A 27,573-nucleotide genomic window follows, 5' to 3' on the forward strand; every position below is an offset into this window, starting at 1 on the left:
CAGTGATCTGGCACAACCAATGGAGAAGAATAATTTTTAGAATTAACAATATTAATAACTAACCACAATTATTTTCAACAATTGCCACAAAATAAAACACACAATTGTGTGACATGAACTACAGTAAACAAATAAAAATGACATTTTCCCAACTAGCAATTTATTGATGTACACTAAATATATGCTGTGTTATTGCATTTTGGGCAGTACAATGTTGATTTCTGTCTTTAAAAAGAAACTGAATTATTTGTTTACTTGCATTTTCTCTTTTATGTATTTCTGTTACTTTTAAAATAAGCTTAAGTAGTTAAATAAAAAATCTAAGAAAAATATAGGTACACCTGTGACTATATTTCAGGGCAACACTGAAAACACTCTATTTCCATTGTGACATCATGGAAAAATCCAAAGGACTCAGCCAACACGTTTAGAGAATTGTGGACCTAGTCTAGTTTATGCTTGGGTCCAATTTCCAGATACTTTAAGGTGCCACATTCTTCTGTTCAAACTATTTTTTCCAACAATGAACAGCATGAGAATGTCCAGCCATCCTACAGTCCAGGAAGGTTCTGTGTGCCAGAGATGAATGGGTTTAGGTATGAAATATTTGAGTCAAAACCAGAACCAAAGCTAAATACCTTATCAATATGCTGAGGAGCTGGTAAAACAGTGTCAGTATCAACAGGTTGTTGGTCATAACGATGATTATCTAGAAGAAGGAGAGGAGAGGGAAGCTGCAAAGTACGGAGGTGGCAGCATCATGTTGTGTGGGTTTTTTGCTGCAGGAAGGATGGGTCCATTTCACAAAATAGATGTCAACATAAGGAACAAACTTTACATTGAAATATAGAACCAACCTCCTAAGACATCAGCCAGGTAGTTAAAGTTTCAGTGCCTTGAGTGCCTTGTTGCTGAAAAGCGCTATATAAATAAACTTGACTTGACTTGACGTAAATGGGTCTTCCCAATGTACAGTGTCCTTAATACCCCTAAATTAGTTCCACGAATTCTGTCTGGAGTGATAGGCCAAAATTACAGAAAACTTGTGAGAAGAATTTGGATGGAAAACCAAAACATTTGACTTAAGTAATTCGTTTTACAGGCTATTCTACTAAATACTGGAAGTATACTGGAAGTACTCTGAGTTTAAAGAACTCAGAACTTCTGTTATTAATTAAGACATTCATGCAAATAGAAATCATTTTGTTAATCCTAACTGACATAAAACTGGAAAGATTAAGTCTGTTTTAATGTCAGACAGTGAGCAAAAAAGGTTATTTTTTTTATAGTGTATGTCCCAATACCCACACTACACCCTACGCCCCTCTATGAAGTGTGTACTTTGTAACAGTGAACGTATGGGTTGAAGTGCGCAGGTTACAAGCATGTAAAATTGGAACAGTTCATCGACTTGCACTTCTGCACCGTAACTGCGACATCAAAAATGTCGGGACCCGTCACTGTTTTTGCAATCTTGCTGCTAAAAATATATTTTAAAACTGTAACAAGCAATCGCTTTGAGCAGAAGAAAGTGCAGGAAGCGAAGGAGGCTTATACGGCGCGGCGTCAGTGTTTGTTCAAAAGGGAATTTCAATGTTATGGGCTACTGACTGCCCAGAATCACTCTGAAGCCAGTGGCATCTTACAGAGTTGAGCCTGGAAAACCAGTAAAAAATATATATTTGTCGGCTTGCTGTCTAAAGTTCTTATTATTCTGATCTGATGGTTGATTACATTAATGGTTGTGATTGGTTTTTGCTCAAAACATCACCTGCAGCAGTGGATTGTGGGTAATATTCTTTGGCGAAGTCTGCTTAGATGTGGGCTTTGCCGAAGTGTGGATTGAGGGCACAAAGGGGGCGGGGCTAAGGACCACTCTGGAGAATTGGGACGCACTACGCACTCAAACCCATCAACGGGAATGTGCAATTCAAGGACACAAGGGTGGAACTGCGAGTATTGGGACAGGGCCTTGATATCTGATTTCAGCTGTACATTTGGTTTGTTGAATGGACTTTCTCTGTCCATACCTGTTCTAGAACTCAGTGACCAAGGTTCTAAAGCTCAGGAAGAGTGATGGGATCGTTGTGATGAAGGAAAAAAGAAAAATGGTAGTGAGAAAAATTAGGGGTTAATTATAATCAACATAATCATTGAAATCTTGAACAATAATATTGCAATGCAATGTTTTTTGTCCTCATAGAAGCAACATCTAGCCTGGCGTTCTGTTTAGATGTAACACCTTCCTGGAGGAGGGCACTGGCTGAGCTACTGCCAAAAAACCCAATGTTCTCCTTTTATAGATGATACACTTGGCCCTGTCTTTTTCCAGCCAACGGTCCACCCATTGGCTGAGCTTTTGCTGCAACTGTATGTGCTCTCTTTCATCCCGTGGACTCGAAAAGTGCCTTTAGATGACATTTATTGTTAATCAACAGAAATTAATGTGCAGCCCTATTCTGCACTGAAAGAAGGTACACAAATTCAGATTTCTGAAATCTTTATTCTTTTTGTAAAAACAAAAATGAGCTTTCAATGCATTTTTTCTATTTGGTGTCTGACTGAGACCTCAGTTCTATTTTATAAAGCAGTCCTTCCTCCCCAGTGTTGACCAGTGGTTGATCATGATGGCAAAATGCATTGAAGTGAAGACTGAATGCAGCTCACTGGTTTACCTACACTCACCGGCCACTTTATTAGGTACACCTTGCTAGTACCGGGTTGGACCCCCTTTTGCCTTCAGAACTGCCTTAATCCTTCATGGCATAGATTCAACAAGGTACTGGAAACATTCCTCAGAGAGTTTGGTCTCTGAGGTTCGACAAGGTTCGACATATTGTACATTCAGAGATGCTCTTCTGCATGCCTTGGTTGTAACGAGTGGGTATTGAGTTACTGTTGACTTTCTATCAGCTCGAACCAGCCTGACCATTCTCCTCTGACCTCTGGCATCAACAAGGCATTTGTGCCCACAGAACTGCCGCTCACTGGATATTTTCTCTTTTTCGGACCATTCTCTGTAAACCCAAGAGACGGTAGTGCGTGAAAATCCCAGTAGATCAGCAGTTTCTGAAATACTCAGACCAGCCCATCTGGCACCAACAACCATGCCACATTCAAAGTCACTTAAATCACCTTTCTTCCCCATTCTGATGCTCGGTTTAAACTGCAGCAGTTCGTCTTGACCATGTCTACATGCCTAAATGCATTGAGTTGCTGCCATTTGATTGGCTGATTAGAAATTTGGGTTAACGAGCAGTTGGGCAGGTGTACCTAATAAAGTGCCGGTGAGTGTATATATAAACAAAAACCTTTGGGGTGTTTAGGACTGTACAGTTTAAGATGTTAGCAATAGATCCTCTGGCTCCTGTGGATTTGGCTTTTTTTTAAACTGATGCCTTGAAATCTAATCAGATTGTTATCTGGAGAGCTTGTACGTCATATTCTTGCAGAAATTCTTACAAGGCCATTGAGTAGGGTTGGTTGATACAGAAGGTTGAGGGATGTTTTTATCTGGAGTATAGGACCAGTTTCTATATGTTTTAAGATACAGCAGATAGCATCAGTGTGAGCTAGGTTGCAGATTTTCTGAAGACATAATCTTATGCCTGATGGATGTGGCTAACTTTGCATTATTTGCATTCCATTGTTCCACCACATCTCTCTCTCTCTCTCTACACACACACACACACACACACACACACACACACACACACTGAGCTTAATTATGACCTGATGTTGGGATTCAGGGCTGGGCTTCTCTTCCAAAGCTAGTAAAGCATTTTCTGAGCAGCCCTGCATCCTGTTTGCACACACGTCTGAATCGTATTAAGAGTGAATTTTATCTGCTGCAGCTTTGCACTAACACCCACAGGCTCAGTGGTGTGGTGCAATTCACTTTCTTTGGCCTAACCCTGACCCCAACCCTAAAACAACACTCATTTAACACTGTAGTCCTAAAACTAGCCCCTAACACAATAAACAGCACTGCAGTGGGTCCTCACAACATAGTTTGTTTTGGAAAAATAGGTTTTACAATGTAAAAAACATGCACACACATACAACCCTTTGTGAGAGTCAGCAGTCTGGGTAAAGCTAAGGTATGCTGAGTCTGTAGGTGTGAAGGTTGCAACATCAGCAGTCCATCATTTTCACCTTTCCTAAGGCACATGTGCCTCTCACTGACATAATTCTTTACAGCCTCTACAGACTCGTGTCTTCTGGAGACGGTGGGCTTCACTATCAGAGGTCTTTGCAAGATCATGTGAAAGACTTTGTCTTTAACAGAATATTGTTTCTCAGTGTTTTTATTTCCTATAAAACCTGATGGGGTTGGGGTGAGGCGGCAGGTGGGGAAGGGTGTATGTTTATTGGTAAATTGTCTTCTGAAAGAGGCCAAGAAAAACGTTTAAATTTTTCTAAAAATTCTGGTCTTTAGCTGGAGAGAGCATCTTAAAGCTGGTGAAGCATTTTAGAGACGTTATGTTAAAATGACAGTGATGTAGTGTTTAGAATTGTTGATTTCCATCAATAAGCTCCTGGGTTTAAATTCCACCCAGAGGTCTTTCTGCATGGAGTTTGTATGTTCTCCCAATGCATGAGTGGGTTCTCTACAGTTACTTTGGCTTCCTACTGCAGTCCAAAATCTTGACTGATGGGTTATTTTCTCTCTCCTTCGTTTGTCTCTGTGTGGCCCTATGATGTACTAACGACCTGTCCAGGGCATGCCCTGCGTCTTACCCAATGAGTGCCAGCTAGGAGCCAGTTCCCCAACAACCCTGCAGGGACAAACGGGTATAGACAATGGATCGATGGATAAATTAAAGAGATGAGAAAAAAGCTTCTCTGTATTCAGTGATCCGCCAAAAACTGAGACTTGTTGCTTGCAGTCTCAGCCTTGTAGAATTTGAGCAAAGATTCTCCAAGACGGGTCTCTTTCTAGTTACGCCAACAGAGCAGTGTTCCTTCGTTACTAAAATGAAGATATTACCAGGACAGCAGCTCCGGAAGCTAACCAGCTGCTGACTGAGTGCAACCGCTGTGTGCCACACAGCCTGATCCAGCACTTGAATCTCCTGGACTCTGTATTCTGAGAACGATACCAAGATTCATCTCACAGTAAGAGGCTTGTGTCTGGGCAGAGATAGATTAGTTTAAGATACTGTATTCACATCCATGTGGGCCTCATAAGATTGTGCTTGCTTTGGCTTGTCTGTCCTGCTGTATGAAGCCACTACCTTTATTTTAATTTTCCACAGTCCAGTGTATCCTCTGCTTGCTTCGTCTGCTGGTGTGATCGCTGGTCAGCCCAGCCACACGTACACATACATATATACTCTGGTGGTTCTTAGTTAGCCTTTGTGTTAATGTTGTTCTCAGTGTCAATCCCTTATAACATATTTTGCTCCTGACATACATATCCATGCTGAAATATGACACTGTTGTTTTTCTATTATTTTACTATTATTAATTCATTAGTTTTCACTTGTATCTCATTAGATATTTTAGTTTTTGTTAACATCCATTATTTTATTGGTTTATTGGTTTACCAGTTTGCTTATTATCTTTTTTCTTTTGCTTGGTAGTTAGTTGAATGTCACTAGTGTAGTTGTAGAGTTAATTGACTCACGTAGTTCGACTGTAAAGTTGAACTATTGTGTTTATAAATTCTCGTGTCTAGGAGAGAAGTTGTTAGTGTTTATTCCATGTAAGTGTACGGTGCTTGCTGTTTGAGAACACCAGTGCACCAATTCACTCCTTCGCCTTCTGTTCTATTATACCACCCATTGGGCTGGTATTCATAGAACAATACCTGATAGAGACAGAAAGTTGTGTGGCTAATGATTCCCGATAATCAGGTGGAGCCGGGATTTGTCATATTTGACTACATAAAAAAATATTTTAACGTCATTCCTTATTTTGTTAATAATTAATTATATTTCTTAATAGTTGCTGATTTTGCTACTGATTTTTACCGACGGTGCTGTGCAAACGTTTTAGGCAGGTGTGAAAAAATGCTGTAAACAATGAATGCTTTCAAAAATGGAAGTCTTAATCATTTGTTTTCATCAATCAACAAAATGCAGTGAATGAACAAAAAAGAAATCTAAATCAAATCAATATTTGGTGTGACCACCCTTTGCCTTCAAAACAGCATCAGTTCTTCTAGGTATACTTGTACACAGTTTCTGAAGGAACTCGGCTGTTAGGTTGTTCCAAACATCTTGGAGAACTAACCACAGATCTTCTGTAGATGGAGGCTTTCTCACATCCTTCTGTCTCTTCCTGTAATCCCAGAAACACTCCATGATGTTGAGATCAGGGCTCTGTGGGGCCACACCATCACTTCCACTAAGTCTTCTTTACGCTGAAGATAGTTCTTAATGACTTTGGCTGTATGTTTGGGTTTGCTCATTTAGCATTTTGTAAATTGATAAAAATAAACATTTACATCACATTTATATTGCTGAAAGCATTCTTTGTTTACAAGATTTTTTCACACCTGCCTAAAACTTTTGCACAGTACTGTATATATTTACCAATATAACCATAAAAACATATAATCCACTAAAGAGTGTGTGAAATACTGCATATGCTTTTAAATCCTGGATTTAGTTTTCAGGATAGCAGCATATTAATGCAGTACACTACGGCTGTGACTTCTGGACAGTTGGTTCAGTAACGTTTAACAGATATTCACTAATTCAAACCTTCTGTCCCAAACTAAGTGTTGTTAGAACACAAACTGCACCTCTGTAACTGTGGAGAGCTGAAAAACAGGCTACATGAGGCTACAAGTGCTTAGAGACCACCTTCAAACTGCTACAGAAATATTCTGTATCTTGATTTTAACAGATTCCGATCTCACTAGAGTCAAAGAAGACATCAACTGAACATCAACTGTAGATAAAACAACAACCTTTGTATAGGAACAAAAAACATTTGGTCATGCTGACTGAAACATGTTTAATTGTGCTAACTGATCTCCGAGGATAATCATTGTCTTTGTCCCCCACTCTCCCCACCTTCACTCAGTATGTAACCTGCTCCACCAGAGCCAATAAACACTGGACATTTTGTATGCCAACACATTGGAGACACACAGCTCATCACCTCTCCCTCCTCTAGGGGGCTCAGATCACAACATGGTTCATTTCCACAGGCGGAGACGCACCACACCGATACTAGTGAACATCCAGGGAACTGACATTGAGATATTGGACTCTTATAGGTACCTGGGTGTTCACCTGAACAATAAGCTGGACAGGAGTCACAACACTGATGCTCTTTACAGGATGGGTCAGGGCAGACTCTACCACCTGCAGAAAGTGAGGTCTTTTGGAGTGCAGGGGGCGCTCCTGTTGGCATCAGTGATCTTCTATAGTGTAGTATGTTAGAGCAGCAGCTTGTCTAGAGCTCAGAGGAAGGGGTTAGATAAGCTAATCAGGAAGTGAGCTTTGTCCTAGGATGCCCACTCACTGTTGGACAATGTCTCCCATTCCATGCCTGAAGCTGTTCCAGAACTGGAGATCTCCTTCAGTGACAGACTGCTGAGTCCTATGGGGCACAAAGGAGCGTTATCACAGATCCTTCCTCCCAGCAGCTGCTAGACTTTATATTCATCACTGCTGCTGTTGCACGTTTCATTAACATGAGTATGTCATTTTAATAACTACGGTATTTCTTTTTCTTATGTTGTAATTGTTTTCCTTTACTGTACAGTCTACTCTTACTTTTTCATTTTCATAGGTTTTTATGTTTGCGAGTACCCGTGCTTCCATTTATCTTTTACTTTGCTGCTGACATGCCTGAAGTTCAGCACTGCAGGACAATAAAGGGTATTTCTATTACATTCGTCTATACATGCTGAGCTGCAGCGTTGTGCATGTAAATATGTGGACTGCTTCGGGTCTTTTGAGATCCCCACCCCAGCAGAAAATTCAAACTTTCTGGGTTGTAACACCAACCTGTAATACTCAAAAATCTGTAAGACTGTATTTGGTGAACAGGATATAGCTGAGTATCCTCAAATGAATCTGTGTGACTGCTGTATGAAATGATGCAGAGCTGAAGTATTAAACGATTCATCACGTGATGAAGAAGATCCAGTCAGCAGTTTCTGTGCCTGAGAGTGAACTGGACAGTCGTCCTGCAGCACATCTGCAATGCAGCAGAGGGTTGGAGCTGTAGGAGGAGGGGTCTCTGCTCTGTCGGCTCCTTCTTTTACTTCTGTGTTCTGCTGGACACATGGTGCACTTTGCAGTTATTTTTTTTTTATCACATTTCATTTTCAGATGAGTACAAACAGTTTAAAAACAATTTGATTTGTTTTGTAGACAAATTGTGACAGCTGATGTCTTTATAACTGCAGTATAACTGCACAAAATGCAGCAAGTAGACAGTAGTGAAATAATGCACTAATGCAGAGACAGTTGGAGATGCAGCAGGATCATACAGATGAGAGAAACTCTGCCTCATTAAATTCTTCTGCTCTGCTGCAAACACCACATTTACAGTGTTGCATGAATGTCTCTTTATTCTTCACCAGAATGACCTAGATTCACGCCCCCCACACAGCGTTCCACTGACCCACTCACTAGTCTTTACTTCAGTCTCTCTTATTAAACTTAAGTCTTTGCCATTGCAAGCTGATGTGAAATCTAAACAACACACTGACCAATCATAAGCTCCTTCACCTCCCATACATGCAGCTGATTGGAGGATTCTGTTATGTACCGTTTTGAGAAAACTGAAAAAGAATCAGGACATCTACAGCGTTGTTATATTTGGTATACCGAGTGGTTTACATTAAAAAGTGGAGATCAACCAGGAAATTAACTGGAGTCCAAGGCCAGGCCATATTCACACAGAGTTTTAGTCTTCTCAGAGAGCTCTTAACTTAGCCAACAAATTCCTGCCAAGGAGTCCTAGCTTAAGAGTGATTCAGTTCGCTGCGGAGATTGATTGATGATTGTTATAGAAGTTTATGTGCTCATTTACCCGACTATTAAGGGGCTAGATCCCTGCACGATTGAGCTGGTAGCATTTTATTAATTCACTGTTGTTCATTGTTGGGAGAATATCTCTCCGTTCTCTCCGTCTTTCCACCATATTCTCTGGTTAAGACACTCTTAGGCTCACTTAATGTCCTGATTTCCTCACGTTAGGAGCTCTCTTAAGGCCTAAGATGCTTTGTGAATAACCTATCTTACAGAGGGAAAATTCTATGAAAAATCTTGGAATTCCAGAAATTCTAAGATTTTTTTTTAGAATGGTGTCACTAGGAGCTACTTTTAGTCTTAAGATTCTTTGTGAATATGGACCCTGAATTTTACGCTCGATTGGCCCTGATCATTGAATCGGCTGGTTGGAAGCTACAAATCCGATCTGCATCAGAATCATAATCAGTTTTATTGTCAAGTAGGAATTTGACTCGGGTACACTTTGCTCTCAGTGAAGACTTTTTTTTCCAATATAAATGGAAATAAAAAATATAAAATATCTTTAAAAATGCACATATATACACAATTGACTTTACAATTGTAGTCCACAGCAGGCACAGTGTTGTTGAGGATGGTAAGGTTCATTCATTCAGTTAACAGAACATCCTTTGGCATTTTAACAGTTCTCACTGGCAAAAACCTCCATCCCTGTTTAAGCTATTTCAATGGGAAGAAGACTGTTAGTTATTTATAGTATTCATGAGATGTCATTCAGGCTGCCACTGTTAAACAGGGAGTGAGATGTGAGCACATCACCGGAAGCTGAATGCATTACAGCAAAGTCACTAAGTTCTGTTCCTTTCCTTTAGATACTAATTCTGTCATTGGTAGTTTATGCTAAATTAGCAAATGATGGCATCTTTGGAAATCTCACAGATACGGTGAACTCAAAGGAAATTCATCTAGAAGCTGATGTTTGCAACACTAACTGTTTAACCATGCTAATTGTGCTAATGTTAAAATAAGGTACTAAAGACAGTTTAAATGTACATTGTAAGTCTTTGGTCTTTATTTTGAATGACAGTAAACTATGCTTAACCTCAGAGCTATGTAACGCTGACTGCTCTATCTTACATACACATATAATTTATGATTGTTTATGACAGAAAGACTGCTTCAAGGCTAAAACTTGCCAACAGCATCAGATGCACATCAGAACTATATGCCATCATTGTTTTCTGTCACACAGGCAGCATCTGGCCTCAGCGCCCAGTGAGACATTCTGGACCTGTGAAGTTTGATGTTTCTGATAAAGAGATTCATGGTGGAAGTCCAGTAATCTGTTCTATGTCAGCACACTTCAGCATGATGTGTCCAATGTCTGTTAAAGACTCTAGTTAACGTGTTAAATGACGTCCTGCACCAATGTCTCAATGTATGCTGCACCAAAGGATTTATAGTTGCAATAAATTAATGAATGATCTAACTGTCTACTACATAAAAGCAAATCACAGTTTTTCCTCTCAGAAATAAGGTTGGACGGAGCTCCTCATACTCGTCGTCTTCCGCTTATCCGAGACCAGGTCGCGGGGGCAGCAGACTCAGCAGAGACACCCAGACGTCCCTCTCCCCAGACACCTCCTCCACCGGGAGCCCAAGGCGTTCCCAGGCCTGCCAAGAGACATAGTCCCTCCAGCGTGTCCTGGGCCGTCCTCTGGGCCTCCTCCCGAGGAAGGCGTCCAGGAGGCATCCGGTATAGAAGCCCAAGCCACCCCAACTGGCTCCTCTCGATGTGGAGGAGCAGCAGCTCTACTCCGAGCCCTTCCCGGATGGCTGAGCTCCTCACCCTATCTCTAAGGGAGTGCTCGGCCACACTACGGAGGAAGTTCATTTCAGCCGCTTGTATCTGGGATCTCGTTCTTTCGGTCATGACCCAAAGTTCATGGCCATAGGTGAGGGTAGGAACGTAGACCGACCAATAAATCGAGAGCTTCGCTTTTCGGCTCAGCTCTCTCTTCACCACAACGGATCGGCACAGTGCCCCCATTACTGCAGCAGGCGCACCGATCCGTCTGTTGATCTCCCGCTCCATTTTTCCCTCACTCGTGAACAAGATCCCCGGGATACTTAAACTCCTCCACTTGAGGCAGGAACTCCCCTCCAACCTGAAGAGGACAGGCCACCCTTTTCCGGTCGAGTACCATGGCCTCAGACTTGGAGGAGCTGATCCTCATCCCAGCCGCTTCACACTTGGCTGCGAACCGCCCCAGCGCATGATGTAGGTCTTGGCTAGAGGGGGCCAGCAGGACCACGTCATCTGCAAAAAGAAGAGACGAAATCCTCTGGTCCCCAAACCAGACCCCCTCCGACCCTTGGCTGCGCCTAGAAATCCTGTCCATAAAAGTTATGAACAGGACCGGTGACAAAGGGCAGCCCCGCCGGAGTCCAACATGCACCGGGAACAGGTCCGACTTAGTGCGAACCAAACTCCTGCTCCGCTTGTACAGAGACCGGATGTCCCCTAGTAAAGGGCCCCCGATTCCATACTCCTGGAGCACCCCTCACAGGGCATCACGAGGGACACAGTCGAATGCTTTCTCCAGGTCCACAACACAGGTGAACCGGTTGGGCAAACTCCCATGAACCCTCGAGTACCCTGTAGAGGGTATAGGGCTGGTCCAGTGTTCCACGGCTGGGACGAAAACCACATTGCTCCTCCTGAAGCCGGGGTTCGACTATCGGCCGGACTCTCCTCTCCAATACCCTGGCGTAGGCCTTACCAGGGAGGCTGAGGAGTGTGATCCCCCTGTAATTGGAACACACCCTCCGGTCCCCCTTCTTATGAAGGGGGACCACCACCCCAGTCTGCCAGTCCAGAGGCACTGTCCCCAACCGCCACGCAATGTTGAAGAGGCGTGTCAACCATGACAGCCCCACAACATCCAGAGATATGAGGTACTCAGGGCGGATCTCATCCACCCCTGAAGCCTTGCCACCGCGGAGCTTTTTAACCCCCTCGGTGATGAAAGAGTCCAACCCCAAGTCTCCAGCCTCTGTTTCCACCAGGGAATGTGTGATGGCAGGATTGAGGAGATCCTCTAAGTACTCCTTCCACTGCCCAATAATGTCCTCAGTAGCGGTCAGCGGCCTCCCACCCCCACTATAAACATTGTTGGCGAAGCACTGCTTCCCCATCCTGAGGCACCGGACGGTTTGCCAGAATCGCTTCGAGGCCAACCGGTAGTCCTTCTCCATGGCCTCACCGAACTCCTCCCAGGCCGAGTTTTTACCTCTGCCACAGCCCGGGCCGCAGCACGCTTGAACTCACGGTACCCGTCAGGCACCTCAGGAGTCCCACAAGCCAACCACGGCCGATAGGACTCCTTCTTCAGCTTGACAGCATCCCTTACTGCTGGTGTCCACCAACGGGTTCTGGGATTGCTGCTGCGACAGGCACCGCAGACCTTACAGCCGCAGCTACGGGCAGCAGCATCGACAATAGATGCGGAGAATATGGTCCACTCGGACTCTATGTCTCCAACATCCCTCGGAATCTGGTCAAAGCTCTCCCGGATGTGGGAGTTGAATACATCCCTGGCCGCGGGCTCCGCCAGGCGTTCTCAGCAGACCCTCACTATGCGCTTGGGCCTGCCAAGTCTGTCCGGCTTTCTCCTCCTCCAGCGGATCCAACTCACCACCAGGTGGTGATCAGTGGACAGCTCAGCCCCTCTCTTCACCCCAGTGTCCAAAACATGTGGCCAAGGTCTGATGATACGACAACAAAGTCGATCATTGACCTCCTGCCTAGGGTGTCCTGGTGCCAAGTGCACTGATGGACACACTTATGTTTGAACATGGTGTTCATTATGGACAATCCGTCACTAGCACAGAAGTCCAATAAAAAAACACCACTCGGATTCAGATTGGGAAGGCCATTCCTCCCGATCACGCCTCTCCAGGTGTCACTGTCGTTTCCCACGTGGGCGTTGAATTCCCCCAGCAGAATAATGGAGTCCCCGGGAAGGGCACTATCCAGCACCCCCGACAGGGACACCAAGAAGGCCGGGTACTCCGCACTACTGCTCGGCCCATAGGCCGAAACGACAGTCAGAGACCTGTCCCCAACCCGAAGGCGCAGGGATGCGACCCTCTCATCCACTGGGGTAAACCCCAACACGAGACGGCTGAGCTGGGGGGCAACAAGCAAACCCACACCAGCCCACCGCCTCTCCCCATGGGAGTAAAAGAGAGTCCAACCCCTCTCAAGGAGATGGGTTCCAGAGCCCACGCTATGCGTGGAGGTGAGCCCGACTTTCTAGTCGATATCTCTCGACCTCCCACACAAGATCAGGCTCCTTCCCCCCCAGCGAGGTGACATTCCACGTCCCTAGAGCCAGCCTAAGCATCCGGGGATCGGGCCGCTGAGGGCCCCACCTTCGTCCGCCACCCAATCCTCTTTGCACCGGTCCCTCACGGTTCCCCCTGCAGGTGGTGGGCCCACTGGGGGATGGCCTCGCGTCTCTCGTTCGGGCTTGGTCCAGCCGGGTCCCGCGAGGAGCAACCCAGCCACCAGGCACTCTCCGGCGAGTCCCGACCCCAGGCCTGGCTCCAGGGTGGGACCCTGGCTCCGCCGTACCGGGCAACTTCACGTGCCTCAATATATTAGTCCTCATGAAGGATTCTTGAACCGCTCTTTGTCTGACACGTCACCTAGAGCCTTTTTGCCATGGGAGACCCTACCAGGGGCATTTAAGCCCCAGCCAACATAGCCTCTAGGATCATTTGACGGAGCTCCTATATATTTTAAATTGATCTTGTAGAAAACTTCTACATTTTAAGCTCTGCAAAACAAGAGGAAATAAGACATGCTGTGACTCTGTAGTTGTGATTTTATTTGTACAGATACATGGAGTATCATCCTTTTATTGTAGATATGTACTGATACACAGAGAGACAGCTCAGTAACTTTTATTGTGAAGCAAAAAGTTACATTTTAAATTTATTGAGAAAGCAGAAAGGAGTCTTTTATTATTACAAATAATTCCTAAAAAGAATTCCGAATTAGATAAAACTGGTATCAGCAGTTTAGAGAGTTTGGCCTAAAATCACTGATCAGTGCATCTCTATTTCTTAATATTTAATAATATGGTTTGGATTATTTCCACATCTTAGGATGCTTCATGCTGCTGCATCACATTCCAGCACCTTTAACCATAATCACACATGCTCCGCCCACATCCCTTTGACAAACTGGGAATTACTCACCCTGCAGGATACGCCAGTAGTCCAGTACGGGGGTCGCAGGCCAGCGCTCGGTTTCCTGGAGATGTGATCCCAAGAACCTTCTCCAACGTCACCTGCAGTGCAAAGGTCAGAAGTCACATTGGCACAGGTTAATAGGATATATATTCTTTATTTATTCTTTTTTGACTTCAACAACAACTCTTACAGAGAAGGACTGTGTGTCTAGCCAGACGTTTCCTCGTAACAAAAGAGGAAACTGTAAATGTGCCAGGAATTCAGGTTTGTCTCATCTCTTTAGATTGAGACCAATCCTCTTAGAACTAGTGACTAATCTTGCACTAGAGTTTTAAAAACTACAATTCCCAAAATGTTTTGAGAGAGGTAAAAAAATCTATAATTAGGAAGCTTTTTCCACCAAAGCAGCTACAATGATTTGGTGGAACAGGTTTGCTTTTCCACAGCCATCATAACATCACTCTTTGAGTAAAGGTTTGATCCTCCCTCTGTTCTATTCTGGGTTTCTGTGGTAGAGGATCACGTTGCTGTACAAACATTGTTCCTTAGTATTTACAGCAGCCACCACAGGTTATACCCTTCTTTTCGAGAAGAATCTATAAACACGTTTGTAATATTAAAAGTGCTGCCTATATATTTTAATCACAATGTTTAAACTTGTGTTGAAAACAGTAATTGTGACAGCAGCTCTGTGACCCACTAATCAATTCATAAAGCAACTGGGAGCACTAAGACAAGCCAGAGGAAAATGAGAGACAATAGACTCCTGTTACTCCAGCATCAATACTATAATATTCTTTTACAGATGCTGCATGGATCAAGGGAACAGTACCAGGCTGGCTTGCATAATATCTGTCTGATAGATTCCAGTTTGTTTATGTTAATGATCAATCTCCTTCATGCACCCGAGTTAGCTAAGAAGTACCACATGGGGTCAGTGCTTGGGCCTCTTTACATTATACATGCACTAAGCTATGTTCTTTTCTGAAACAGCTTATAGTTGGAGCTGTTTTGGCTGAGCCCTACTTATAGTTATGCTGCTAAAGACCCAAAATGTTGTAAGAAGTGATGGACTAAGCGCACAAACCATATACGGAGGCTTCAGTTCTCGACACAGCTCTCCCTGGTTCATGTCACAACCCCTGCAACCTGTGCTGCATGTCTTCAACCCCCTTCCTGTCTGCCTACTTTTAAATAACAAAAATAAAGGCCGCTATCTTTAAAAAACATGTGTTTCTCCTTTTATTAGGTGTAAACAGAATTATTGTTTGTCTACTTCCACAGACAACAGCTCACTCAGAACCTGGTTCTGCTTCAGGTTTCATACACATGATTTTGCTCACAATGAAAGACAGCAAGAATAACTTGAGGATTCTCCGCAATCTTAAGGTTTCCTTAGATAAATACATTTTTACTAAGCGCCGGTTGCTCGTTTCCTGAATAATTTCTGGATTAGATGTATTAGAAGAGTCGCAAGAGTCAACGCACAACATGTAATCGCCAGCTACCAGATAATGCTAACAATAACACTCTTCAGTGTTGATGTTGCTACTGAGTAAAGAAGAGTCAAATTCAGCTTTTTTGTATCAGTGAAGTGAGCAGAGTGAAGCAAAGGTGCTCTCTTTTATGACAGCATAATATTAGAAAATCCTACTAGCGTGTTTCCATCGGGGAAGCAAGATCCTGGACTCACAAAGTCACCTGTGGTGTCCCTCAGGGGTCAGTCCTTGGGCGCAGTGTTTACCCTCTTAATTCTCCCCATTGGTCACATCATCACTGACCACCAGATTTCTTTCCATTGTTATTCCAACAACACCCAGTTCTATATTAAAACAGACACCTAGCTCTCTGCAGGTTAATCACTTTCCACTCACCAACTATCTTGAGGAAATAAAAGCCTAGATGAACGCTAATCTTCACCAACTAAACACATCAAAAACAGAAGCTATTCTAGTTGGCATCCCGCATCATATTCACTCATCATCTATTTCAACCATGATCTTTCTTGGCCACAACATTCTTCTTTCCTCTACAGTGACTAATCTTGGTGTAAGATTTTACCCTCATCTTACATTTGAAACTCCCATCAAACATTTCTACATGACCTCCTTTTTTCAACTCAAGAACATCTCCAAATCCAGTTTATTACTCTCCTTTTTTAGATGCTGAAAAACTTGTTTATACTTACATCTCAAGACTCAACTATTGCAACGCACGTTTTTTCATCCACAAATGTCAATACGTACAGGACATTAGAGCCCAGATCCTGATGAAGCAACGGAAATATGACCACATCCCCCTAATCCTTAAATCCCTCCACTGGCTTTCTATCTCACTCCGCATTGAATACAAGGTTTCCTTGTTCACCCACCAATCCAGATGTCAACATGATCCCTCCGCTCTACTAATTTCTACTGGCTCTATCCCCCCCAGACAAAACTGTGCACCATGGGCAACAGGGTCTGCAGGGCTCTCGACTGTGAAACACTCTCCCCGACCATCTGAGGATACCACGGACTACAGTAAGTTTTAAGAACAGACTGAGGACCTTTCTCTCAAAAAGATTTTATCAGGTTTAAATATATTATTTTGCCGCTTTTAGTTCTTGCTATATTTTCTAGTTGTTTTCATATTGTAGCACATTGAGACTGAAAAATGTGAAGATCAGTACAAATTCAATAAATTATTATTATTAGTAGTAGTAGTAGTATTATTATTATAAAGTGTGACCTCCTGACACTAGAAATAGTGTCTCTGTGTTGCCCTGTGATGGACTGGCGACCTGTCCAGGGTGTAGCCCGCCTCTCGCCTGTAGACCGCAGGAGAAAGGCACCAGCTCCCCCACGACCTACTGAAGTTGAATGGATGGACTCCAAATTCCGATGGGAATATCTATACTTCTATTTGTTTTTTGTTTTACAAAATATGATAAAGATTGTTATTGAAGACACCATAAACAGTCCTTTAGACTTGTAAAAGTTTTTACATATTAACAAAATTTGTGTTTTATTGCAGTGTTTTTGAATTTATTTTTATCTGTAATGTATTTTCCCTTTGGGATTAATAAAGTATTTTTGAATTGAATTTAATTGAATTTGAGCAGCACAGTGGAGCTGTGGTTAGTGTTCCTGCCGACTTGGATTCAAACCTCATGTGTAATGTAATTTCTGTGTTTGAAGAGTTTGCTTATTCTCTTTGTGAAGTTACAAAACAAAATTGTTGGTACCCCTCGGTTAATGAAAGAAAAACCCACAATGGTCACAGAAATAACTTGAATCTGACAACGGTAATAATGAATAAAAATTATATGAAAATGAACAAATGAAAGTCAAACATGCTTCAACAGAATTATTTAAAAAAATAATCTCATAAAACAGGCCTGGACAAAAATGGTGGAACCCTTAACATAATATTTTGTTGTACAGCCTTTTGAGGCAATCACTGCAATCAAACGATTCCTATAACTGTCAATGAGACCTCTGCACCTCTCAGCAGGTATTCTGGCCCACTCCTCATGAGCAAACTGCTCCAGTTGTCTCAGGTTTGAAGGGTGCCTTTTCCAGACGGCATGTTTCAGCTCTGTCCAAAGATGCTTAATAGGATTTAGGTCAGGGCTCATAGAGGCCACCTCAGAATAGTTTAATGTTTTCCTCTTAGCCATTCTCGGGTGTTTTTAGCCTGTGTTCTGGGTCATTATCCTGTTGCAAGACCCATGACCTGCGACTGAGACCAAGCTTTCTGACATTGGGCAGCACATTTCTCTCTAGAATCCCTTGATAGTCTTGAGATTTCACTATACCCTGCACAGATTCAAGACACCTTGTGCCAGATGCCGCAAAGCAGCCCGAGAACATAACAGAGCCTCCTCCATGTTTCACAGTAGGGAGTGTTCTTTTCTTCATATGATTCATTTTTCCATCTGCGAACATAGAGCTGATGTGCCATGATAAAAAGCAGATGAATGGATGGCTCCCTGTCTTCCTGTGGCTGCAGTCATCCTTACAGTAAACGTGGTTGTGCTTATACTAGTTTGTATGAATATCACTAATTCAGATTTTTAGAGCTCCAAGTATCAGATGCAACAGTTTCCTTATGCAACAAACTGCTTTACAGTTTTAGTTCTTGCCGGGTTCTAAATCCAAGATAAATTAGTCTTTACTTAAAGAGTTTAAGTTAGTCATCTGAGTCACCAGAGAGGCTTCAGCTGCTAAAAGATTACAGTAGCTGACTTTGATCAAACAAACACACACTTACTTCATGCTCCATTCTTCTTTTAAGGGTCTGGACGTGATTAAAGCAAGGTGATAGGATGATGCTCAGCTCATCAGTCATTCAAACAGTTTCTCAAGCTGAACTTGAAGCTGTTTGTTGTGAAGCTCTGTGCTAAGCTAACAGCAGGAACTCCTGTTCTGACTCACTCTGCCCTCTCACATGACTCTCCTCCTTCTCCACCAAACTATTTGTTTTTACCCATTCTGCTCTGAGTTCAGTGTTACAGAAAACTAGCAGACTGATAAAAGCCTGCTATTGGTGTGTAATTCAGGGATTTTAAATCAAAAATAGAAACCACACCACTCTGTATAAATATAAATCTACAGCACTGAACAACTGAATAAACTACTGGACACACTAATAAACTTAAATCTGACTTGATCCAAAACCTACAGGGGAATGCTACAACAGCTTCTACATCATTTCCAATTCACAAGCTGGCCTGTTTGGGTTAAATGACCTCAAAACTGGAAAAAGTCATGAAATTCCTAAAACACTCATCACATGTTCACAGTATTTTTATGTTAAGAAATGTATTAGCCAATTATGTGCAGTCTCCTGGCAGAATTTTCTTACTTGGGCATGCATCCTTGTTAGAATAACCGGGCCATTAAACCACATGAATGCAGTTAACCAATCATATTGTGAATTGCAGCAAGTGGATGCTGTTTTAACAGCTGCAGGGTACTCTCATTGACCCAATGACAAAGTGTATAGACGTATCAAGTCTCGGTCATTGGGCTCCAGGAACCGGAAAAAACGCAGATTTGGTTGGTGATCAGAAATGACAAATTTTTCTGATTCATAAATGACAGACTGGTTGGAAACTCATAAAATGTGCTGAGGCATATAATAAGCAGATGTCACCAACTTTCTACAGACCTTCAAACTTCATGTGGCCTTCAATTTGGCCTTAATTCACCAAGTGCAATGCAAAGGGTGGGCTGTAGTGGTGTAAAGCAGACTGCCGCTGGACTATAGAGCAGTGGAGACGTGCTCTCTAGAGTGATAATTCATGCCTCTCGGTCTGACAGTCCAGTGTACTGTCTAGGTTTGGCGGTTGCCAGGAAACCAGACTTGCCTGACTGATTTGTGTAAAGTATAAAGTTTTCTGTAAGGAGGATTATGGTTTAGAGCTTACCTTCAGGAGTTGGGCTCAGCTCCTTGGTTCCAATGCAAGAATCTCTTAATGTTTCTGCAAACCAAAAAAATGTTGGCAATTTCCTGCTCCCAACTTTATTGGAACAATTTGGGGATGGTGTCTTCATATTTCAAAATGACAGAGCACCAATTCTCACTGTAAGATCCAGAAAGACACGGATGAGCAAGTATAGTGTGGAAGAACTGGATTGGCCTCAACCCAAGAACACCTTTTGCATGAATTAAAGCAAAGACGATGAGCCAGACCTTCTCATCCAACATCAGTGTCTGACTGCACAAATGCTCCTCTGGAAGAATGGTCAAAAATTCCCATAAACACTCCTAAACCTTGTGGAAAGCCTTCCCAGAAGAGCTGGGGCTGTTTTTGCTACAAAGGGTGGACCAAAATCATTTTAAACCCTGTGGATTAAGAATGAAGTTTATGTGATTAAAGATAGATGAGTAAATACTTTTTGTAATATAGTGTGGACATTTTCAGGATCTCTAAAGGGCTTAAAAGGAAGGCCAGGGAAGCAGAGATACAGCAAGCTATTCTGAAACTCACTGTATTTGCTATGAGAAGTCTGCCCAATAACTCAAACTGTTTTAACACATGATTTGTTTACTATTTTTAATGTAACGGCCAACATTTCACTCAGCTCACAGAGTCAGTTCTGGTAAGGTGGTTTTTACCGATGAGCTGAAGCTACTGTTGGACTCCAAGGGTTTAAAGGAAATCGGAAGATGTTAGAACCATTTGATGTTTAACTGAAGCTGCACAGAAACATTTAAGCAAAGGAAGGTTGTTTTTTGTCAATAGTTGCAAGGACACTTTTAGAGAAACAATGAAGGATTTTCAAAAATATTGAAATGGGCGGATATGAATTCCCTCAAGTGAATAATATAGGAGTAAGGAGTAAAACTGTTTTTGCTGCAGTTTTACAACACTGTTACCTGCCTTACTGAACCAGCTTGTGTCAACCAGCTTGTGTCAAAAGGTTGTGTTACATGCAGCACTGCCCGTTTGGCTCGTTCTTGTGTTCTGTAGGTGCCAAGCCTCCAACAGGTAAGTAAGTACAGCTCACTACAGCTCATCAGTGGGAGAGCCTTAAACTGGGAGGACAGCTGCTTTCTATGCTAGTTGATCATTTGTCAGCATGCAGGCTGCACATAGTTTGAGTGGGCTGCATTCCTATTGGCTCTACTCTGATATCTGTGCTTAATGGTGGTTGGGTTGTGTGGCTCCTGCGTGCTGGGGGAAGGATAGTCTGATGAGTTGTGTGCTCTAACCATCGAGTCAGTGTAAAAGTTGGTTTATTGATACTAGCATTGTAGTATGAAGATGATGCTCAGGGTTCTCCATGATGTTCTTCATTTTATGAGGAATTCTTCTTTGCACAATGATCTCGAGAGGTTCCAGAGGAGTACCCAGAACATAGCCAGCCTAGTCCCTGGCTCTGATGCTGTTACCCCAGCAGACGATGGCAGAAGAGATCACTCTCCACAATAGACTTATAGAAGATATGCAGCATCTTGGTGCAAACACCAAAGGACCTAAGCTTCCTCAAGAAGTACAGTCTGCTCTGTCCGTTCTTGTAGACAGCTTCACAGTTACATCTCCACTCCAGTCTGTTGTCCAGGTGAACACTGAGGTATTTCTACTCCTCCACCACCTCCACCTCTTCTCCCATGATGAAATAGTGTTTGACCTATTCTTGTTTCTCTTAAAATCTACAATCATCTCCTTTGTTTTATTCACATTCAAGATCACTGATTGAACAAGACAGACTTTAAGACATAACAGACACAATAGAAATACTAGAACTGCAAGCAGTTATGTAAAGGTTTCAAGTCATCCCAAGCAAGTCCGCCCCTGGGCGCACCCCTCCTAGCATGCCTCTTCATGCTCCCCGCCAACCAATCACACATCGTGATTGTCATACGGTGAGATATGAACTTGCTTACAGAAGCACTCAGGCCTTAAAGGCTTAGCCCTTACAATGCATTATGGCTGTTGGGCCCCCAGCCATGGATTAAAACATGGAGGAAACATGGACTGAACTGTACAACTGTATGAATGTCTCTGCACCTTCGAATAGAATACTAACCTACGTCTAACCCAGCCCAGGAAGAGCAGTCAGAGCAAGAATCCTTGAACAAAAACACTATACCCACTTCCGCTCGTCCTCTATCCGGCTGTCTCGCAGCTAATGGGCAGGCATCGCGCATGAATGTCTTCGTTGTTGGCAAAGGTTGAGGTTCACTTTTCTACAAGGCTAGTGTAATCAAATCATTCCAGTATTTTCAGTGTTTCTTGCACAACTACCTTCTAGCAAAGAAAAAGAACAAAGAATTTAAAAGCCCAAAACTTACTGAGAAAAAAAAAAATACTACGTCCATTTTAGTACATTTTTTCTATAGGCCTTATTTAGACTTAATTATAAAAATCATTAAAAATCGCTAACATGCCCTAAAATTTTCTAAATATTCTCCGATGCCCCAGTCTACTTTTGTCATGCCAGAAAATTTGTGAAAGAAAAAAAAATACTTTATTTGCCTCAAATGTCAAAGTTTTCTCTCATACTATAAAGACAAAAGGCATAGATTCATACTAAATTAAAGAGGATTACTGGGCATCAGGTGACGAAGTACTGTGCCTGAATTTGTTAGGAATGTCAAAGGATTTTAGTAGATAAAACAGTTTTGTAAAAAGTAGAGTGAAGCACTTCATGATCATTGTTGTAACATTAATGACTTAATAAAACAGAAAACAAGTTAAACATGTTTCTCATCTGCCTCAGGAGCTTTTTGTCAGCAACTCTGTATGAGTGTCCCACTTCTGCTCAGAAATAAGGATTCATGCATAAAACTGACATTTTTGTGTTATGGAAACAAACTGAACGTTGTCTCTGCCCACAGCCTGTACAGCTTTAATCCTAATAATATAGTACATTAACTGTAGTGGTTAATGTGCATATGGACATTGACCAGTACAGTAAAAATATGTAAATAGGTCTTCATGTTCTAGTTTTTGCTCTGAAATACACAAAAATAGTGAGTGATTTTGATCACATTTATATTATGAAAACAACAACACAACTGATAGTCAAAGCTATGTTTGAGATGTGGTTTATTGTTTAAAATTGTTAGCGGAATTTACACAAATGTATGCTCCTATAAGTATTTTTTTATTGTTTATGTGGCATATATCTGACATTAGTGTTTTAGACTCCATTTAGACCATGCAGATTGTCTAAACATGGATGAAATATCTATGTGTAAATTAGTTATGTACAGACTTAACATTAACTCAGGTGAAATCCAGTCTACGTCTCAGTGGGTAAAAGTAGCCAAAACAGCTGAGGTCCCTTATTGTCCGAGGTCCTCAATAACAAGACGCTGGTGTAGCAGTGCCCACAGGAGACATACTGGAAGGAAGAACAAAGCTGACCAGATATCAGGAGCTCTTCAGATGCAATCTCCATTTGACGAATTACTCCTAAAAGGTAGGCTGATTTTTGGTCGAGTTGTTTTTATTTAATGGTTACAACACTTTCTTCCTTAATCAAATAAAATAAGTTTAAAAATCTATTGAAAAGTCTTAAAATGACATGCAGTAACAATACACCACAAGGGAGATGGTAATACCAGCTGCTTGAGTATTATTAAAATTTGAAAATCATGTAACATGACAAAATGTGACAATATGTTTTTAGTATAAAACTCTCTACTCTGAGGAACTACGGGAGATAACCTTCAGCACAGCACAGCAGTTTCAGAGGAACATTTAAAATTATTCACTTCTAACCTAAACTAGAGGAAAAGGATCCTCAGGTGTTCTGGAGTTAAGTCCACTTACCTTCCCTTGAATTACTTTGGATTTTGCAACAGCAGGTTTTCCTCTGTTAAACGGCTTCATGGCGTCTTGGCCTCATGTTAAACCTACTGTGGACTAAATAGTTGGTTTCAGGCCATAAAATGCTACTGGCAGTGCCTCTGTTTCCGCATTGTTTGTGGGATGTCGTGAGTCGGTTCATAAACAGATGAACAAGTTTTTCAACAATAAGATAAAATCATAAAAACAAACTGTTGGATATTTACCTGCTGCAGTTACACAAATTCATTATCTCAACAGTTATTATGATAAAAATATTACAGCTGATCTAAGGTCAACATGAGAATAGACAAATGTTTTAGCTGAGTGTTTTCCTTTGAATCACTCCACTGATGCTCATCTCAAATGTGACAAATTGTCAACATGCCGAGTCTTGATGGCTTGAGTTTAATATTCCTCTACTCACAGAGCCTAGGCAGGAAAACCAGGAGTATCAGAACTGAGAGGAACCAGGCATAACAAGGTGCAACACAGAATTTCAAACAACAAGGATGTCAATGACAAGGAACAATGGAAAATAAAAATCTTAAATACAAACGGGGAAAGCAGGGTGAACCAATGAATAGAGGGACCAGGTAATCAGGCTACAGGGAGACTGAGGGTAAACAAAGGACCAGACCAAGTTAAATGAACAAAAAACACATACAAAACTCAGACACTGGCTGGATATGACAGAAGCTGTTTCTGCTACAGTTCAGGTTTGCAGACGAACATCTGATTAAACCAAAAGACTTCTGGAAACCTGTGCTTTGCACAAATGAGACCAATGTTAAGAGATTTGTAGCCATACTCACAGCACCATGCTTAGAGAAAGCCAACTAGAGCATATCTACACAAACAACTCATACAGGAGATGTGACAGATGCTGATCATCTTCCATATATTAACATGATATGCATTAGAACATTTGGCATACTTCCAACAAACAGAAACCATGATTTTTCTTTGGATGCTTGTTGTTTTTGGCCAAGTGTTGGGAGGAGTTACAGACTTCAAGCTTCAGCTGGTGCTTTATTTTAGTTTTTTTCTCCCCAGCAAGTTAAAAGCGTATTGAATTATAGAGAAAAAGATTTACTGTACTAAAACAAAATCATAAGGGAAAAAAAGTCCACAAAACTTTGGAATTAATCAAACTGAACTCATATTAAAATTACAAAGACAGCATTTGGCCCCTGGCTATGTAGTCCTAGCACTCTGTGCCTCTTTAGGTCCAAACAGCACAACACTCAGAGAGGAGCTTCTATTCCAGGCTTTTTACTAGAAGCTCCTCTTACAAGACAAACCACTATTATTTGAAAAATCACAACAAAATTAAAATCGACAAACAAAACACACCGAATATTCTACAGAACAACAGTCTATTAATACAGTTAGGATGCAGTAAATGTTGGTGCAGTTTATGGTCCAGCAAACCCGAAAAAATATCCCATGCTCAGCTTATCTATATCGGGCTTTAAGGCCTCCTGCTCTGTTTTGAAAGACTGGCTTGGAAAAAACAGGAAGGTAAGAAATAACTACAACCAATCCTGGTAGCCCTTCATACTAACATCACACAGCATTTAACACAATGCAAGCGACTGTCCACTGTCTCTACATGATCATCCAGGAGGAGTGAATGCTGGAAGACACTGTCTCCATGCAGTCTGCTGGGTTTCCTTAGATAGAAAACCGTTTAACCAATTTGAATAATGAAACTGAATTTAAATGCACAGTTTGATAAGTAGGATCAGTTGGAATGGATGTGGTTGACTGTTTATTCATTTGAATCAAAAGTACTTAAAACCTGTTCTCCCAGTATTTCTGCTAAGTAACCAGCGAGCCATCAGAACCGCTGCCTTTGAGTAGAACACAAACAAAGCCACACAATCATAGAAGCCGGCTCAATCCAACAAATAAAGAAAGCTGGATATTCATTGGTTGTTTGTTCATACTATGGACAAGTTGCATATCGGAAGGCATGGCATACCTGTGATAGCATTGTCATTTTCCACATATAGATGGAAGAGCATTTTTAGCCTTACGCTCAAAATAAAAACTCATCAAAAGTTTATTTTATTTGTTTCTGTTCATTTATGGGAGAAGACCTTTGATAAAGCCTTGAATAAACGAATGGCTGCATGTGGTAAAGAAGTGAGGACCGAAATGAAAAAGATGGCTGCCGTGGTGCAGTCACACTGTCTGGCAGGTCCTGTGTGTTTGCTACCCAAGCTTTTTAAAAGCACAAAAAGATCATGGCATACGTCATCAACCTATTTGTTATTTGCCTTTATACTCTTATATTTGTTGGTGTGTGCAACTTGTCATCGAAGAATGGATGAAAATTAGGTTCTCTGCCTGACCAAGAGGTCTCAACACTTTCTGTTTACCAAAATAGTGGATGATGGCCATGCAAGGCCACCTCAGGATAAAAATGGACAGTGCTCTAAACCACTCTTGGGTATTGTACAGTTTCTATTGATACTGATCTTGGCTGGTGATGTTGAGATAAGTCCTGGTCCTATGTCCCCACTGCTTCCTGAGCCTCCATCTCAACTAACTGGGCCTCCACCTCGGTTGTCTGGGCCTCAACCTCTGCTGCCTGGGCTTCCACCACGGCTAGCTGGGCTTCCACTTCAGCCAGCTGGGCTTCTACCTAAGCTAGCTGGGCCTCTAACTCAGCTAGCTGGGCTTCCAACTCAGCCACCTGGGTTTTCACCTCAGCTAGCTGGGCCTCAACCTTTGCTGCCTGGGCCACTACCTCTGCTGCCTAGGTTTCCACCTCTGTTATTTGGGCCCTTACCTCAGCTAGCTGGGCTTCCACCTCTGCTGTCTGGGCCTCCCCCTTTGCTAACTGGACTTCTACCTCAGCTAGCTGGACCTCCATCTCCATTGCCAGGGCCTCCAACTCAGCCTGCTGGACCTCCACCTCCGTTGCCTGGGCCTCCACCTCAGCTAACTGGACTTTCACCTCAGCTAGATGGGCCGCCATCACTGCCAGTGGGACCTCCACCACTGCTAGTAGTTCTGTCAGACTCCATCAGCAGTGTTGCGGTGAGTTAGTCCAAGAGTAGGTTATGCCCCAGGAACCCTGTGTTCAAAAAACAACGATCTGCAAATCTATACTGCACCTTTAACCAAGCTAAGGTAATCTGGGACCCACAACATAAGCCAAGAGGTCTGCTTGGTGGACATTTAAATATTAGAAGCATTTTGCCCAAGTGTGACCAAGTTCATCACTTACTAAGTAATTCGAACCTGGACTTTTTATGTTTGTCTGAGACCTGGCTAAATATAAGTTCACCGACGGCTGGATTGCATGTACCAGGCTACAATATCTTTCAGAAAGACCGGGTGGGAAATCAGGGTGGAGGGGTAATATTATTTTATGTAAGGGAACACTTAAAGTGCAAACAGATAGAATGGTACAAAACCTTGAATGTATTGGTCTTAAAATAGCTCTCGCTCTACAAATCACGATCATGATCACAGGTCTGTCAGACCATAATTTCATTTTGTTCTCAAGAAAGCTATCTAAAAATAGATTATCTTGTACTAAGAAAACAATATCAGAACAGTTGAGAGTACCGAGGAGGGAGATCCCAAATTTGACTCAGGCGCTAAACAATATCAATTGGGATAATTATCTCACCCATAATCATGTTGGTGACAATTGTGATGTATTCATAACTGTTATCCAGGACACAATGTCTGCATTTACTAGAAAAATCAAAGCTACCCATTAAAAAAAGAATCACCTCCCGTGGTTGAATGAAGCCATACGGACATTACTGAAAAAACGTGATCATGCTCTTAAAATATCACTTAAAACGAAAAGGGTGATAGACAGACATTTACTTCTCTTAGAAATAAAGTGGTAAAGGAAATTCAATCCGCAAAAGCAAATTTTTTTATTAATGTAATTAGTACTGCAAGTGGAAATGCTAAAGATATCTGGACAAATATTAAAAAACTAACGGGAAATGGTATAGTGCACAGAGAAATTTGGGAGCTACAGCTAGAGGAGAAAGTCATTCATGATCCAAGGGACATTGCAACAACTTTGAACAATTATTTTATAGACTCAGT

At 42.1% G+C, this 27,573-nt stretch overlaps 1 protein-coding gene across 4 annotated transcripts in view; it reads right to left on the minus strand.

Annotated features, from left to right (window-relative positions):
• Positions 1-27,573, minus strand: part of mapkbp1 (mitogen-activated protein kinase binding protein 1) — a 79,545-nt gene that overhangs the window by 40,722 nt on the left and 11,250 nt on the right. For 3 of the 4 annotated variants that reach the window (XR_007035059.1, XM_047345062.1, XM_047345061.1), the window contains exon 2: positions 14,208-14,299. Coding sequence is in view for 3 of the 4 variants with exons in the window: in XM_047345062.1 (XP_047201018.1) it covers positions 14,208-14,299 (92 nt within the window). In the remaining variant the exon portion in view is untranslated. Of the gene's footprint in view, positions 1-14,207; positions 14,300-18,455; positions 18,504-27,573 lie in introns of those variants that run through there. The other variant, XM_047345064.1, reaches the window with a different exon arrangement.

The sequence above is a fragment of the Girardinichthys multiradiatus genome, chromosome 19 (assembly GCF_021462225.1).
Source record: "Girardinichthys multiradiatus isolate DD_20200921_A chromosome 19, DD_fGirMul_XY1, whole genome shotgun sequence".
Taxonomy (NCBI): domain Eukaryota; kingdom Metazoa; phylum Chordata; class Actinopteri; order Cyprinodontiformes; family Goodeidae; genus Girardinichthys; species Girardinichthys multiradiatus.